The 18,050-nt window shown below is 39.9% G+C and overlaps 1 protein-coding gene across 3 annotated transcripts in view; it reads right to left on the reverse strand.

The window, feature by feature from the left end:
- Positions 1-18,050, reverse strand: part of dbn1 (drebrin 1) — a 60,866-nt gene that overhangs the window by 3,449 nt on the left and 39,367 nt on the right. The window contains exons 2-13 of one of the 3 annotated variants that reach the window (XM_058415124.1): positions 17,518-17,573; positions 14,837-14,949; positions 14,152-14,226; positions 11,656-11,802; positions 11,039-11,116; positions 10,359-10,510; positions 10,221-10,278; positions 9,923-9,976; positions 8,689-8,803; positions 6,645-6,728; positions 3,069-3,164; positions 88-494 (exon numbers count right to left, since the gene is read on the reverse strand). In XM_058415124.1, the coding sequence (XP_058271107.1) occupies positions 88-494; positions 3,069-3,164; positions 6,645-6,728; positions 8,689-8,803; positions 9,923-9,976; positions 10,221-10,278; positions 10,359-10,510; positions 11,039-11,116; positions 11,656-11,802; positions 14,152-14,226; positions 14,837-14,949; positions 17,518-17,573 (1,435 nt within the window). Of the gene's footprint in view, positions 1-87; positions 495-3,068; positions 3,165-6,644; positions 6,729-8,688; positions 8,804-9,922; positions 9,977-10,220; positions 10,279-10,358; positions 10,511-11,038; positions 11,117-11,655; positions 11,803-14,136; positions 14,227-14,836; positions 14,950-17,517; positions 17,574-18,050 lie in introns of all 3 variants that reach the window. The other 2 variants (XM_058415123.1, XM_058415125.1) reach the window with 2 other exon arrangements.

The raw sequence follows: 18,050 nt of genomic DNA on the forward strand, positions 1-18,050 counted from the left end.
ATTAAAAATGAAAGTATAGATAAACACCAGGAGGAATATATCGAATTTTTGCTGAATATCACTATATCCATGTGATCATTTTCTCACCTGAGTCCCTTCTTTGAGCAGTGAGTCTCCGTTGGTCAGCAGCTCTTGGCTCTCGTCCAGCTCCTGGCTGTCAGAGGCCTGCTGGTAGTTCAGGGTCATGTGAGACTCGGCCACGTCCACCAGGCTTGAGGGCGCGTCCTCGGCTGAGGGGCACAGCGGGGCATCAGGCACGTCGTCGAAGCTGAGCAGGGGCTGAGGGAGGCTGGGGGACGAGTCAGCATCGCCCATCAGGTCCATGATATGTGGGGCCTGGCAGGGCGTGGCTGTTGGCGCCGGGCTGCTCTCCCACATATCCAGCAGTGTGTCCTCAGCACTGGTGGATTTTAACTCCGTCGGATTAGCCTGTGGAATGTCGGTCTGGACCGGCTCAGACTCCTGCACCGGCACTCGCTCAGGAGACTCAGGAGCTGGAGAGAAGCACAGGATATTCAGACATATCACTCTCATGAAGTATTTGCATAAAAAATCACTCCTTGTGGGTGAAGGAGGCAGATTTTGTTATGTCAAGAAATCTATACTATATAAAAGTATGTGCACCCCTGAACATCACACTCATACGTGGTACCACAAAGTTGGAAGCATACTATTGTTTAGAACATCTTTGTTTGCTGTAGCATTACAATTTCCCCTCACTGGCTTTCTCTCAAACCTGTTCCTGCATGACAATGCTGCTATGTGGTAAGACTCTACTGGAAGAACTCAAGTGTCCTGTACAGAGCCCTGACTCTGACTCAAACCCGCTGAACACCTTTGGGATGAACTGGAACTTTGCTCCAGGCTTGTTTTCTTGCTGAACTCAGTAATGATCCTGTGGCTGAACAAATAAATCCCCACAGCCATCCTCCGAAAAAGTAATGAAAAGAAAAGTCTTTCCAGAAAAGTGCAGGCTGTTATAGCAGCAAAGAGGAAAAACCTCAGAAACGCTCAGCATGAGGCAATAATGATCTCCTGATAGGAAACCAGTCCAGCACTGGGAGGACATTACCTGTACTATCCATATTATTATCTGTATATATTTCAAATATTCCACCCTATACAGGTCACTTTGTTCTAAAAGCAACTAGTACTGTTAAATCCAAATTTGTTCTTTCACATTTGTTTTTACACACACACACACTCCTGCCATCTTTTTCCATCTTTCTGCAGGCAGCACCGCTGGTGTTATAAAACATATTTACGACTGTATGCTGTTCCTGTTCCGATAATGAACAGTAATTTACAGTAACAGTAGAAATCTCGACGGAGCGCATTACCACAGGACACCAAACTGTGTCGCTGGGCTGCACAAACAAGCGTCCAGAAAAGCAGTGAGCTGTGAAAGCAAATGAAGCCTCAGCAAACAAACGAGTCCCAGTAGTCATTTGGGCCTGTTTGCTCCAGAGAGTCGATCTGGGACAAGAGAGCAGTAACATCCTCCCAGCTGTGCAGCTTATTAATCAGACCAGAGGCTGTGTCATCTGTCCTGGACATGCTCCATCAGCTAATCAAGCTGCTCTCAGATGGCCTCCAGGCGATTTTACACAAGTTCTTGCAGAACACTTTGTACACCTCAGGATGGAAGTTTTTCATAGAAATGCATCTGACATTCCCCAGTCACAATTCTATACGGTTTAAATTTGTCATTTTCTCTTCAGGGTTATTTAAAACAATGACAGAAATATGCAGATCATATTCTAGGGTGTTCACTTCCCCACAAAGCACCTCTTAGTGGCCAAAAATGGAAACTGCAACTAACACACACTAATGTGTCTAAGAGGCCCATTAGGGCAAGTCTCATGCTGCCCCATGCTCGTGCCATGAACATTTTTATTGGAGGAGGAAAAGCAAATAGATCAGTTAAAGGAACAGGGTTGCCAGTCTTGTGATTTTTACACCACATTAAACAAATGTAAAAATCCGCCAGATCTAATCATGAATTAAAATTTTCAATTCAATTTCATTTATTTGTATATTTCATTTATTTGTCAAAGGAGCTTTACAGAAATATAGAAAGATAAAAAAAAATTATAAAGTTTAAAATTTTTATAAAGAAAAATTTTAAAAATATGTATCCCTAACATTTCTCCCTAATCAGCAAGCCTGAGGCAACAGTGGTGAGGAAAAACTCCCTGAGATGATATGAGGAAGAAACCTTGAGAGGAACCAGGCTCAGAAGGAAACCTCATTCTCATTTGGGTGTCAAATGATCTGAATAAATCGAATACATTTCCATGGTATATCCATGATATATAGAGCCATTTCTGTTGTAAGATATATTGTGAAGATTGGAAACATGGAAAAAGGGGGATTATGGAGTGGAAAATGTCTACATATAAATATGTTAGAAATATGTGATGACTTTTTTCTCTACCAAGGCAAAAAAAGGAAGAAACTTCATGTAATCTTGAGATTATTATAGAAATAGAAAATAAACTCCCAACACAGTTTGTAGATGGTATCCTAAGTCTGTGACCTTATTGAAACAGTGTTAATGTATCCATTGATAGAAACTTCAAAGCTCATTTGTACGTCGCTCTGCATAAGAGCGTCTGCCAAATGCCAGAAATTTACATGTAAATGTAAATTTTGCTGAAATCTGGCAACCCTGGTTAATGATATTAGCTGTTTGGGAAACACACGTGCTCTATTCAACACAGCTGGACATTGATGATAGATGTAAAACTGCTCAAAACAAGCTCATTGTCATCTCTTACCTGCTTATTATTCGGATACTCATAATAAAAAAATTATGACCTAGTAACAGATAGCAGAAGTCGAGTGTCGAAGCCTCCATAAATGACTCACTAAAATCTTTACTCACTGAGGACTGGAATAAAACAACAACAAAAAAGTATCTGCTAGAATTATTATTTAGTCTGTAGGTTTTTGCTCTTTTCTTGAATCTGTAGTATGTAAAGAATGTAATATTGCGTTCTGTCGATGCAGCGGTTTATGTGAAGTAACAATATGAATAAAGACTGAACCCCAGGCTTGGCTCTTACCCCATTCCTTCTGGCTGTTGTCATCTTTTTCTTCCTGAATGGCGATTTTAGGGATGGTTGTCGGGGACGTGGCTGAGACGCCTTCAGGGGAGTCATCTGACCAATCAGAGAGACACAGAGACAAGGTTCAGCGTGAAAGCACGAGTCAGCAACATCGCAAAATCTGACAAATAACAACTGACGAATAATAACAAAATATTCCCACCAAACACAAACAGAGTGATCACAACAACAGCAACAGCAAGTATGGTGTGAAAGTGGCCCCAAAGAGAAACACACAAAACACATGACACATGCAGGAGTAACAAATGAACAAAAAAACACACGATCAGCGCCCATGCAGGAGCTGTGACAGAGCTGACAAGCTGATAAACGCAACAAAGCCAAGGCCTCCAGTATGGCTTAATGTTTTACACGATCAGAGAAGAACATTCCCATGGATCTGTTTGTTAAATATAATGATGTATATCTCTATACCAGTATAAACAAATATTATTTTTTATCTGATCTAAAATGAGTCAGGACTCTGTTGGCTTTCAACACGTGTTTTAGACGTGTGTTTTTCCCTCTGTTGGATAACCTTACACAGAATGTTAGTGGTTGAAGATCAAATTTGAGCTGGTTTTTAGATGAACAAGCACTCGGAGCATCTCAGAGAGCAGGAATAGGTCTGAAGATACAAATATTTGTGTGGAAATATTTTTTAATAATAATTTTTTCCTATTGAACTTTTCTATGAATATATTGCCCCAAGTAGGCTAAAAACAGAAATACTCATGAAACACTACAAATTTCTTAAAGTCCTGAGGGTCTACTTTCGTATGAGCTTCATATTAACCACCACTGTGGAGTGGGACATGACAAAGACATTCAATCATCAACATGGACACAAGAACAAAAGAAAACTAATTTTTTTGTCCTCTGGGGAAAAAAGAGTTGAAGTACAGAACATTTCAAATAAATGTGGGCATCATTTTTAATGATTTATTATTATTTCCATTTTCAGGAGTGCTCTTCTACCATTTCCTGTTTCCAAGCACCTCACAAAATCTTTTTTATTGCTTTGTTTGTTTATTGATTGATTGATTGATTGATTGATTGATTGGCAGGTGTTCCAGGGTCTCTTGTTAAAACTGATGGCATTATTAAAATGTTCCTCTAAGTATTACCATATTTTGGATTAAAATCAGTGAAGTACACATGCACAATGTATAAATCTTCGGACATTCCTATATTCACTGTCTTTACAAGTGTTTGTAATAAACAGAAGGGTTTTTCCTCCAAAAATGCTCCTGATTTATTGTTGTTTTGTGAGCAATACCGTACCATATGGTTTTGCAGCATTATACTGTAAGTATAGCGTCAGACAAGTACATTAGGAGATCTCGCTGCTTCGTTTTTTCCCACATCTGGCTGTTGACTGGTTCATTTATACAGCCAGGTTAATACTGTAAGTAACAACAGATCCCAAATCCCACACAGCAGGTCAACAACGAGTCGTCCATGTAAAACAAGAAGCACCGGAAATCCAGACGCAAACACTCTCGTAGCACACATGAAGGTACAATTATGTAAGCGTCTGAGCCGGACGGTTCTGTACTGCACGAGAACCTTACATAATTGTAAAATAAACAGAGAGCGATGATGAAAAAGACGCTGTGGTAACATGAAGAAACAGCAGTCGCTGTGAGATGAGAACGGATTGGTGAATGTGTGTGTGTGTGTGTGAGGCTGCAGTTTGTCAGCCCAAGAAACATGCCATCATCTGGTGAACGCTACAGAGGATATACATGTTCACGTTTAAAGCAATGCTACACACACTCACAGGTCAGGACATGAGGAGAAGCCCAGACAGGGCAAGTAGAGCAGGCGGGGCAGGTACCGTCCAATTACAGGAAGCGTGCAGAAGGAGGGGGTAATATATTTATATATAATATATATATGCACCTCATTACTTTGTGTAATCAACGACTTAACTCTATCAAAATCCACAAGGAAATACACAGGGCACAGAGAAGCCTGGATCTTGGTTAAATTAATGAATGACTCTAAAGCCATCCACTAATTGGACGATGATCGTGTTTCCAGACGGAGATAAATTAAGACAGGATGAATGAGTTTCTAGCAAGATCTTCCCCTCTACAAACCCTTTACTTTATTTAAAGTACCCCTTTACTGTAAAGTTTACAGAATCTATTATGTCGTCTCTTACAGGCTGTAGATTATAGAATTGAATACAATACACTTCAACGGAGTAGGGTTTTTTATCTAACGTTCTAATTTTTATTCATTCTAATGTCTTCAAGTGAAAATATATCACATGGCCAAAAGTCACTTCCATATATGGGCATCTTCCAGATAAACGAACGGCAACAACCAGCAGCTTGCTCATGAAATGAAATAAAATGATGTTAAGGTTTCTATTTTGCCTCCTAGTGGAATAACAGAGATTTACACTTTTTAGGTCTAAACATTTCAATAAAATTACAAGCTGATTCTAATAAAATATCATAACACAAATTGAAATCATTGTTTGGTGGGTTCGACCGGAGTGCTAATCTGTCCGGATGCATGCTTGACACACTTAATTATGAGAAGGATTAAAATGAATGAAGGAGGAATTTTAGGAGGGATTCTGGAGTTTTCTCAAGCAGTGGAAGGAGGAAAACTCCTGACGTTCTCTACAGTGGTAATGACGCCATGGTACACAACATCCTTCACCATGAGGATGGAGGACAAAGGACGAGCAGCAGATCATTAAGCTTAGACTGATGAAACAACTAATCAGCCTTTACATAACATTGTATATGACATTATTTCACTTTTGATGAGCCATGTCTTGCCATAAAACCGAATCATTTCATAAATGACAACACAGTTGGGCTCCTGAGTGACACAACGGCAAAGAGTTTGCTCTATCGTCAGGAGTTCATGAGGACGATGTCATAAAATTCTTGATGGTTTTATTCTCTCTGATGCCAGTCTGAGCTGTTCTCAGGCATCTTTGACATCGTGTATGCGGAAGAGGGCAGAAAGCGCATTCCTCTGTATTTATTTGACTTTTTTTGGAGGTTAGAATTCTGCATATAATGAAAATGAGACAAAAAAAAACAGTGCTGTCTAAATATACAGCAGGGGATACGATGTTCTGGGAAAGTTTTGACAGCAGTACTTTCTGATATAAAAAGCAAACTGCATGTATGACGACCCAAAACACTACTCGACACAAAGGAGGGTCATGAAGAGTCTGTATCTTTTATAAAATAAAAAAAAAATTATGTCTAAGCTTAAAATACCAGCTGGTAAGATAGCATGCATATTTTCATAACACTAGCACCTTTATGCTGTGGAGAGAGAGAGAGAGAGAGAGAGAGAAATGTATTCTAAAAATAATAGCTGTCAGATCCAGTCCATTGTGCAGTACAGCTACAGCCAATACAGCAAACACATCAGTAAGTGATGCAGAGGTGCATGTGGTGGGGGCAGAGGGGGTAAGAGTGAGGGGCTATAGGGCAGAGAGACACGAGTGCTCCTGCGCTGATGAACCTGATGAACCTGGCTCAGTCCAGTACCTACCAAATGGCCCTGGGGTGCGAGAGGAGGACGTACTGGACACACACAGACTGTGCTGCTGCTTCAAGAACGGACTGTCCAAGCGGCCTGGTAAACAAGGAGACAAGGAGCCCAGGGAGGGACACAACACCAAGACGCACAGGCATGCGAAAGACACAAAGGAAAGCCGGGGCATGATGAAGACAACGAAAGAAAGAATGAAAGAATGCAATAAGAGAAAGAGAAAGATCAGGGTGGACGAATGGACGTGATGCCAGAGTCCATGTTTGGTTTTTGGGGGTTTTTCCCAGTAGGGAAGATGTTGTGGACAGGTCCAAGATCATCATACGGTGTGTGGGATGCATCGACCAAAAATAAAAAATGAACAAATAAATAAACACAAAAGTGGAATGAATAGCAGAATATGGAAAAAATCAGGAGAGAAAAGAGGAAGAGAAAGAAAGAAAAAAGGTGGTTAGTTCTATATGTTCACACCCTGCAAAAATAGTACAACTGTCAGACTGATAGTCTGTCGAGAGTGCTCTCTAGAGACGGAGACTTTAGCACTCTTGCTCTCTCACACACACACACACACACACACACACACACACACACCAAACAGACATTTAAACATTAACTTTTAATCCAGAGCACAGACTCATGAGGCTCTGGATTACGGATGGCACACGGATGTCATGTTCGTCTTCTTTCAGATCTAACTTGTTTTAGTTACGATCTTGAAAGTTAAGGAGAAAATTGCGTGAGACAGAAAAGCAATCGCACCGACACGTGACACACACGAGCTTGCGATGTGTCGCATGAGGACAACATGACGCACTGAAAAGCAAGACACTTTCATGACGTGGGAAGATACAAGAAAAGCACTTGATGATTTTTTAATATTGGATTGAACTGAAGACTGAATTCATGAAAAATTGAAAGGAAGGAAGGAAGAAAGAAAGAAAGAAAGAAAGTAAGAAAGAAAGAAAGAAAGAAAGAAAGAAAGAAAGAACAAGCTTTAACACAGTGTTCTTTTATTTCTTTCATGAGGTCATTCCCGGATTATAGCCACGCCCCCGAGTACATCTCAGGGCTGTGATTGGATGATGACTGTGTTTCAGCATAACACTACTGCATCAGGGAATTACACAAATCAGCGTTAAATTCGTAAGGAGCAAGAATTCCGATATTTTTACAAATGTTTTCCATCAACGCAAGAAAAATACTTTGGCTTTTCAGTGTGTCACGTTATCTTTGTCACTAACCAAACGTAATACAGTCTGTCAGCTTTATTTAACATAAACAGTGCAATATAATGCAACAGCATGGATTGCCTGTAATGCTGCTGCCTGCTTTATTTTTTTCCCTGAAGACAGATCAGCTGATCGTCTGTGTGTCGCATTTCACATTTTACCCTCAGTGCGATTTGCTTTCTATCTGCCACTGAATCTTCCCCACAGAATCGACACGTGACGCCGGAGTCCTGTCCGTACGGCAGACGACTTCTTGCGGTCGCACCGTTCGGTTTTCTACAAAAACGCCTGAGAGAGAATTCCCATCACACACCATAGTTACACACGAATAAGATTTAAAAACGGCGTCAAGGATTAGTCCGAGCGAGTTCTAATCTTTATCTAATCCCAATCCACCGCAGATATCGATCAGATAGAGGAACAGGATTATAAGAATAACAACTTAAAACTTGTTTATTTAAAACATGGTTATAATGGAGGACTAAGGGCAGACAGAGGTATTTATAGAGCAACTGAGCAAAACTTTTAATTTACTTGGAGACTTTTCAGAAGAAGGAATTCAGAAGGACTGCATTACTGAGCTCAAAAAAAAGAAAACTATACAAGAACAGCTTGGTAAGTGTTTCTCTCATTTCTAAATCATCCTAAAATGTTTATAACAGTTGTTATAATTTGTGTATAGTTTTATAGTCATTTAACCAAAACATTTAGTGCTGGACTTCCTAGACTAGTTCTTCCATGTTAGCAGGGTTTTCATTCTGTTCCCCATAAAAACGCTGAAATGTGTCCCTCATTCCCCATCCCCATGGTCTTACCGGTCCTGTGTGAGATGATGGGTGATGTGTCCAAGCTGGTGGCTACAGCTTTTTCTCTCTGCTTGAAGAACTCACGCGGGTTGCTTGTGCGCTGAGCGATTATCGCCGCTGCCTCCTGAAGACACAAAATGTTCTCCTTCATTAATATGTAAGCAAAAACTTTTTCATAGCAAAGTTAAAAAAATAATGTCTGATATCTGAAGAACTTTCCAGACAGAGGATATTAAATAATAATAATAATAATAATAATAATAATAATAATAAAAAAGTAAGATAAAGCTATTTCTGTATATATATATATATATATATATGTATATATTATGTATATATATATATATATATATATATATGTATTTTTTTTTACATATTTACAATCAAATCTTAAATAAACGAAAACACTTATGATACAGAACATTATCAAATTTAATAAATAATTATTAAAAATACCTGTATTTGCTGTTAAGGTTATATTTAAAACATAATTGCTCCCATGAGATTTTTTTAATACTCAAAACAATAGAAATAGCTCCAAAATTATTGGCATGTTTGGTAAAAATTATATATAGAGAAAAACAAATCGATGCTGAAATCCACACACAAATGACCACAAAATAAGATTTTTTTAAAAAAATCTGATAATTAAAAATATATAGATTTTTAGAATATATATTTTGTAGAATTAATTTTACATCAATTAAAAATTATTAATCATTACTTTCAGCATTAAATGAAGCAAACGGTCAATTTTTTCATAACCTTTACCAAGGCCCTCAATAACTTTAGACCATCAATGCAATACTGGGATTAATGATCATGTTTTTATGTGTTCAAAATATATCCTGAAATTATTAATGAAACATGATTTCTGATGTATTTATTTATAAATTATTTATGATGATATCCAGCATGAGTTATTTCCAGTTGGCTCATATTGTAAAAAAAAGAAAAGAAAAAAAGTCAGCCATCGCCAGTGTGCTATTTCCTCACGCCGTCCTAGTCCCGAAACAGCACGAGGAATCCCACTGACCCATATGCAAAGCCCAGAAGAGCTTCTATCTGACGCAACACCACAATTTGACCTACATCTACGCCAGATTCCCGTCTCACGGCTTGCACTAGAGATGGGCTTGCCCAGAATTTGTACAAAGATATCGATTTGCTTATTGATTTATTATTCATTTAAATTTTGTGATTGTTTTAAGAGTTCTGGAACGAACAAATGGAATCGACTCACCTCGACCTCTGACTCCCTTTTGTCTTGAGAGAGGTCCTCGCCACTGGGCTCTGTCTGGAGAAACAAGAGAAATTGCTGTAGTTTCCAGCAGGGGGCAGCAGAGTCTAGTTTTCTTCAATTTGTAGAAAGGTTTAATCGTTAATTCTTCTATTGGGCCAAACATGTGGAACTTGTGCAACATGGAAACATGTCACGCCTTGTGTGCAGTGTTCCTCATGGGTGTGACTTTCAAGTTATCAGAAAATTTGTTTCTTTTTTACATGCTTGAGTGAAGCATGTGAAGCACACACACTCTTACAATCAAGGGCTGAGGTCGTGACCTCTCTTTGGCCTCCTCTTCTTCTTGCATTTTCTTCCTGTAGAAAGAAGACAGAGCGTTCAGTTTTCAGTGAAAGAAAAAACACATGAAGATGTCTGTGGTGTCAAGAGTTCTCGCCTGTGTTCCTCGATCTGCCTCTCCCTTTCGCGGTATCTCTTCTCTCTCTCCTCCTGCTCCTTTCTCTCCAGCTCCATCCGCTCCTCTTCGAAGCGCTGTCGCTCTTCTGCCGCTTTCTTTCTTTCTTCCTCCTTCCTTAGCTCTTCTTCTCGCTGTTAAAGAGTTGCAAATGAAAATGGTGTGAGTGATTGACAGACACTGAAGGATGACCATCCAGGAGAAAGGTGACAGAAAGTAAGAGCACTCGCCCCTTTGACATCCATCCTGGAACGTGTCTGAACACACGAGTAAACATCTCAGCATAAAGAACTAACCAGGAATCAGATCTGCCACGTGCTCAAGGGAAAAACTGTACTCTCTTCTTTAAATATCTTATAATCAGCGCAGATCAAAAAATATAGGCCAGAAATCTGGGCGTTTCTTTTTTTCCAAGCCACAAATGAAGGCTAAGCCTCCAGCACCAATTATTGATAATTATTTTATGAGGCCAAAATGTGGCTCTGAAAGCTTGTAGACATGCACTTTAAAATGACAAACAGCTCCTCGCTCAGCTGCATGAATGCTAGGCTGAAAAAGAAAATCAGATCAGGAGCAGTGGGCTAGCACAGGTTGTGCTGATTCACGTCTCGGATCTGAAGCGTCCTTGCTCGCATCAAGCTTCCACAGAATCCAATCTCTACCTTGGCTTGTTCCCAGAATTCTTCCCGGTTGATCCGTTTCATCTCGATTTCCGCGTTCGTTTTCTGGTAGGTGGTGCCCTGTGGGAGGAGAGAAAAAAAGAGGAGAAAACATAATCTAATTATGAACACAATTAAAGATAAAGATAAAGAAACGTGACAGGACGGAGACGGTTTATTCCGCGTCTGACGAGCTACAGTGAAATATTTAACGAGGCGCTAACTTTTGAACAGACTCCTCGGACACGCTGCCGCGCGAGCTGAAGCTACTTTATCTCTGTTTATTGTGCGACGAGAGCTGCGCTGTCTGTGTTATTCATTAAGCGGTTAAATGAAGAACGAGGCTGCGACGGGGATGGAGGTCATGCTGATCTGTGAGATAAACAGGCGGAAAGAGCTGGACAGCTTTGGAAGTGTGTATGAGTCACTGCCTGCTTTGGCTGTTCACAGAGAAGAGCATTGTTTCATTTCCCCCTGCTCTAACAATGCGGTTAGTAAGAAAAATGCACTTGAGCACTTCCTTCTGAAACTAAACACACTTAGAGATATACATGAGCAACCACACACACACACACACACACACACACACAAAGGATTCCCTCCCATCCCAAATCACATACAACATGCTCCGCATTCTCCTCGTCTCTCATTCGCAGGCGGCTGAGCACTGGGCTAGCGCTCGGCCCCGTCCCATTGGTCAATCTTTGCCCGATGGCGGAGGGGTCGATGTCGTCCATGCTGCTGGCATTGATGATGATGTCAACTCCCTGGAGTGAAAGAAATAGAGAAAGAAAAGAGAAAAGAAAGAAAAACACACATCAACACAATTCCTGCCAAAGCACGTAACCCCCAGGCCACTGTGTACTGAATAGCAAGGACTCTGTGTGTGTGTGTGTGTGTGTGTGTGTGTGAGTGTGTGTATGTGGCACAGTGGAACCGAGGCAGTGTGTTAAAGCTACAGAAAGGACTTCAAAGTATCCGTGGGAGGATGAAAGGGAAAAATAGGTGAATTCAGAGGAACCTCTCTGAATAAAATAAATGCAGTGGATGTCCAGTGTGTAGGGAAGCAGATAAAGCAGCTCATTTGCACAACAAAGCCACGGTTCAGTCTGAGCTCCACGATGGATATTTACATAGTACATGCGATATCTCTGTCATCAATACTGTCATCATAATTATCCCTTATCATCTGTATTGTTCTGTTAGAATAGACAACAGCATTTGTTTTTCGGTTATTTTCTCTTACTGTAGTCATTCAGTGCAGCGAGGAGCGTTTCGAAATCATCTTCTCAGTCGGGTGTAAAGGATACGATACGATGAGAACGAACTGGGTATAAGAAAAAAATGTCTGAATTACAGAAGTATTCACACCCTGGACACTCGAAGCGTCTTGGAAGGTGTTTACACCCATTTTGGTTCATGTGGGTTTGAGGATCCTCTTTCATTTCTCTCTGCAGAACTTCTCAAGCTCGATCAGTTTGGATTGGGAAAGTTAGACGGGCTATAGTGAGTTTCAGTTCTCTCCAGAGATCCTTTTCTTTCAGATTCAAGTCTGAGCCTTTTATGTCAGGTCTCTCTCCTGTGGGTCCAGTTTGAGGTTCTGTGTGTGTGCTCTTGAGCAGGTTTTCCTCAACAATCTTCTTGGACTTCTTGATGACGTTCCATCAGCTCTTCCAAAAAAATGCCACCACCACCATTTTTCACTGTAGGGATGGAACTGTCCAGATGATCAGGGTTACCTGTTATATTTTCAAAATATTTTAAATTAATTTATTATAATCATGAAGATCATGAAGATGTGATGGATGGCTGAGGAATAATAATATATTCATGAAGATGCAACACAGGCAAAAAAAAATAAAAAATAACAGAACCTGTTCTCTCAAAATCATAACTTGTGTCTTATGTCCTGAGTGTCTTTTAGGTGCTTTCTGGAAAATTCTAATGTGAGCACAATCTGAAGGTTAAAGATCTTGCTTAATGACTCAACAATTTGAATTAATGATCTTCTGATGATCAGCCTGATACCTTAACCACAGAGCCACACCCACACAGTGCACAACATCACAGAGCAAGGGGTGATGGGATCATTTGGGAAGGGATCAGGCTCTATCCCTGTCTAGATCTCTAGATGCTACTGGACTGAAACTTTGACCGAAACCAGGTTCTGTGTCAGAGAACACAAAAACAGAGATTTATGCTAAATAAAGCTCGGCTTGGACAATGATACAAAATAAAAAAATTTTAAGAGTTCACAAGAGGAGATCTAGTTCCCTGGAGGATTTCTCCTACATCCAGGTGGATGAGACGGAGCATGTAAAAAGCAGCACTTTACAACCAGCGCACACCTCCACGGTAAACACCGTGCAGAAAACCACATTAGTCATCTGCAGACATCATCGTCTTCCTACTACTGGCTGTTATATACAGAAGTCTCCTCCTCGAGCAGACACGCGATGATGACCACCCACGTATCCGGTGAACTCACTCATCTGAACAAGCGCGGCTTAGACGTGTGATAGACGGCTGAGGAATAATAACAGACTTATGAAGATGCAAATCAGGCACGCAAAAAAATAAAAATAAAAACAGGAGCTGTTATGTCAAAGGCTGTAATTTCAAGATGACACAAACAAGGCTGATGACAACGTTAACAGGAAACAAATGAAACAAGGTTTAATAGGTAAAAGTTAAAGATGCAGTAAGTAATATTTAAAGGTCTTCCTAGAGTGACAAAATTAATTTGTGCACCCTAATGTTCCTAGTCAGTGAATAAATCTGGGAGAAAACCAGCCAATGTCTGAGTATAAAAACTATTTTTTTTACCACAGTTCTCTTTGCACAACAGATCAGACATCTGTTTACATTTTTACAGAGCAGAAATTAGCCCCGCATCCATTATTTTTAAAAATCAAAAATGGTGACTCCCAAGCAATGAATAGCTTATTTAATAGTAAGGGTGCTTCTTAGTGTTTTCACAGCAAACAAGAAGAGGTCTTTAAAATTTACAAACTGCTCCTTTAATTACTGTATAATCATGTACTTGACACAGACACGGCACAAGGTTACCTGTTCCAGAGGTAGAAAAGTGGTCACTTTACCTTAGCGAGACCCACCTGGAAAAACTCCGCAATGGTGGCTACATGGCTGGCACAGGCACATTTCCTGGCATCAGGGACGTCCTCCCCAACCTGAACATACATACAGCATAATTACTGTCATTAAACACACAGGGGTCCTCAGGGATCACAATCACACACTCAAGCAGCTGCATAAAAGTGAGGAAAATTACTGACGAACATCAGCAGATTGGAGCCCTCGAAGGGATTTTTTCTTTTCTTTTTTTTTTAACCACCCACCACAAGTCTTTACAAAACCCTGAGACGAATACCGTTTTCTCAATTCAGTGGTTAAACGAGGTTGCTCATTTTCACATAACAATTCACCTGGAGTGCACCGTGAGTGTTATATTTATATTTTTGTCTTTAACAATATGATCAGTACCCATTCAAAAGGAACATTACTCACGCAATACAAACTGATTACGCTGGCACACAGAGAGAACCTTCCTAATGACTATAATAAATGTGGGGAGAAATACCGCGCTCAGCGTGTCAGATTTAAGAATCACAGCAGCTCATGGGACACAGTGAGCTGTAATGATGCTTATTTCTCTCCTGCTTGCTCTTTGAAAAAAGAAACCCTCACTTAAAATGAGCCATCAGCCCAGGGCAAGAACACTGACACGTTCTCTGAAGAACAAACCCTCTCAGCTTTGAGATTTCAGTTCTCCTGACTCACCCAGTTGATGAGGATGTAGCGAGGCAGGGCGGCCGTCGGATCCTTTAGGCTGCAGAAGCCATACATGATGCGGCCGTTATCGAAGGTGACCATGATTTCTGCCAGGCCGCCATCTGGGAGTCAAAGACATGAACAATGAACTCGGGAAAAGCTGCTTGAGAGCAATGTGAATCATAACAGCGTTTGTCTTTTACAGAATGAAAATCTTGTAGGCTCTAATCAGAGCTGCGCAATGACAAATTTGAACTGAGATTATGAGTTTGGTTTCCTCGTATAATTAAACAGGAACGGCGGCGATTTCTGTGCCCTTAGCTAAAGTTCGCGGATGTTGTTGGACGTTGTTTTTAACTGATGCGTTAAATCATAAAATGTTCAGAAATTGGAAGAAAAACATTACATGTTCATTTTATGACATTCATCTACATTGTTAATAAACATGACTCAGATATGATACTCGATAGCAGACTTATGCCAACAATAAATTAAAAAAGAAGGCGGAGCTGAGACAACATGACGGATATCAGATCCTATAACAAATCAGAAAGAGTAAACGAAATAAAGTGGATTTGTTTCAGGAATTGTATTTTTGAAATGATAGCTGATGTGAAGGATTTGATTTTACTATGCAAAAGTTTATTAAAACCGTTTATGTTACCTAATGACCTTAATATTAAAAGTAATAACCATTTTAATTGTTCGTTCCACTGAAAATCTGCAAAAGCCTCTACATTATTTGCTTTCTGGAGAGGAATTAAAGTTAGTCTTGTAATAAAAAAACAAAAAAACAAACATCACAGACGATCCACTCTTATAGCACATTATAATCCAAGATGAGGTTAAGTGCGTGTCGGGAGGCTGTCCGTCTAAGTGTGTGAGCAACCTGCGAAGCCGAAGGATCCGTGGAGTTAATTAGTGGAGCAGACAGTTGGGTTAGTGACTCACTTCCTGTCAGTTGTACTGAAAGCTTAAAAGCTAAATCAGAACCAGACAGTCAGACCCAGGCTTCTGGCAGGAGACTTGGAGACACACATACACATACACACACACACACACGTCTAACACATGCAAGCCTCTCCTGCAGCTCAGGCTAAGCACAAGTCCCAGTCCCTTTGCTATCGCTAACAAGTAAAAGTGATTATAACACAGCGTGATTGAATTCTCAAATCAGAAGGTGTTGATTAATTTTCCATAACAGAACAGCTGACAGTAGTTCCATCTCTAGCATAAAATCTCGTACGGCAGACCCTCCATCATTATCAGTATATATACTCCTATAACACATACACCGATCAGCCATAACATTAAAATATTCGGTTATTATTATTCGGATATTAGACACCTGTCTAATATTCTAGTATAAAAAACACTCACATTTATGGCATGTAGCAGACAGTTTTGTTTTGTTTTTATTTAACAAGCGAGATGGTTAAGGGTCTTGCTCAAGAGCCCAGCACTGGCAGCTTTGGTAAAACTGGGATTTGACCAACCTTCCGTTCAGCAGTCCAACATCTTAACCACTAAGTTTCCACTTCCCCCAAAACAGCTCTGACTCGTCAAGGCATGGACTCCGCAAGACCTCGAGAAGAGGTTAGCAGCAGATCCTGTAAATCCTGTAAGTCTTGAGGTGGAGGTTCTGTGGAATTTGTCCAGCACATACCATAGATCTTTACACTTTTTTCCCATTTTCCTGCCTCACATCAACGTCGAGAAATTACTTTTTATTTATTTATTCACTTCACCTGTCAGTGTTTTTAATGTTATGGCTGATTATATCTAAAAGATATAAATCTTTCTGGAAGGAGTCTCCACAGATCATTTTGTGGTTTCTAACATTTCAAGCTGTGATCTTTTTTATCTTATTAACTTCAAGACAGAAAAATAGAGGCTGATGAGAGAACGCACATTTATAGCTGCTATAATATAAGTGCTATAATTTAAGAGGACCAAACTTGTCTCCTGGACACTCCGTAAGTATAAAATGTTCAAACTCTTGATGTATGGTTAATATGTTAATACGTTAATGCATCATTTATTACTATAATACTTTACAACCCTTTAATACGTTTAAAACTGCAAATTGCTGTTGTATAACAGAAATAACATTCAGACCACGTAACTCCAGTAAGCATCAGGCTCGCTCGTATCACTCCACTTCGTTGTGGTGTGTCGCGTGTTATTTCTTACTGGTAGTGTAATAGCATCACCCCAATCATTTGTTCTTGGCTCCCACTCAAAACAATGTATGGACCTCAATTGTGGTGCAATCTCACTGGAATAGACTCCTCTACCAACAACAATACGTTCTGAAAGGTGGCCTTAGATCTCGTCATGTCACCCTGTTCCACTGTGCTGATAAATTACAGGTATACTGAACAGAGAGAGACAAAGAGAGAGAGAATTCATGCTGTTTTTATCAGATAAGCCATAACCCAGATAATGAGATGGCATTTGCAGTGAAATCGGCAGTCCTGATTCAAACTCCAAACTCTCATGGAACAAAACAATCATCGAACGAAGCTCTCGCACGTCACTCTGCCGAAACGGATATTTAATGTCACGGATAATTATGCTAATTGTCATGTAGCAAATGAGCATTCTCCATCACCATGACAGAGTTATTGCGATTTTAGATGAGGCAGATGTACATTAGGATAAATTACAGCTAGGATAAATTGACCTACCTCCTGATGATGCCAGCGTCAGATCGTTGCTATCATCTTCATATGTGTACAAGGCCCTGGAGAGCACACAGAGAAAGACGGTTAGAATCAAGGATTAAGGAAAACATCAAATACTACTTTATTAACACAGCTGTAATTGTAAGAAGACATGGAAACATATTCTAACCACACTGATCAATGGTATACGATAAAGGTACCAAATAATGTCCTGATTCATTACTATCATGAATAGAGAACTCATGTGCAATCAAATCATGATCAAATGTAATAAACCTCGAAAGAGAAGTTAATATCCATGTTCTTTAATCGGAACGTTCAGATCTCAAAGAGGCTCCTAAAAACTAGCCACAATAAAGATTCACAGAAGACTGAAGTCAGCCAAGGTGTTTAAAATGTTATGGCTATCAGACGTGTTTAAAAATTTACCTCAGCAATATTAAACACATCATTTCCAACAGTCAGAAATTGTTCATTTTGTGAGAGCAGGGCATCATTTTGAGAATTTGAGTTTAAAAAAGCCTAAAACAGGCTTT

Source organism: Hemibagrus wyckioides, linkage group LG18 (genome assembly GCF_019097595.1).
Source record: "Hemibagrus wyckioides isolate EC202008001 linkage group LG18, SWU_Hwy_1.0, whole genome shotgun sequence".
NCBI classification, from domain to species: domain Eukaryota; kingdom Metazoa; phylum Chordata; class Actinopteri; order Siluriformes; family Bagridae; genus Hemibagrus; species Hemibagrus wyckioides.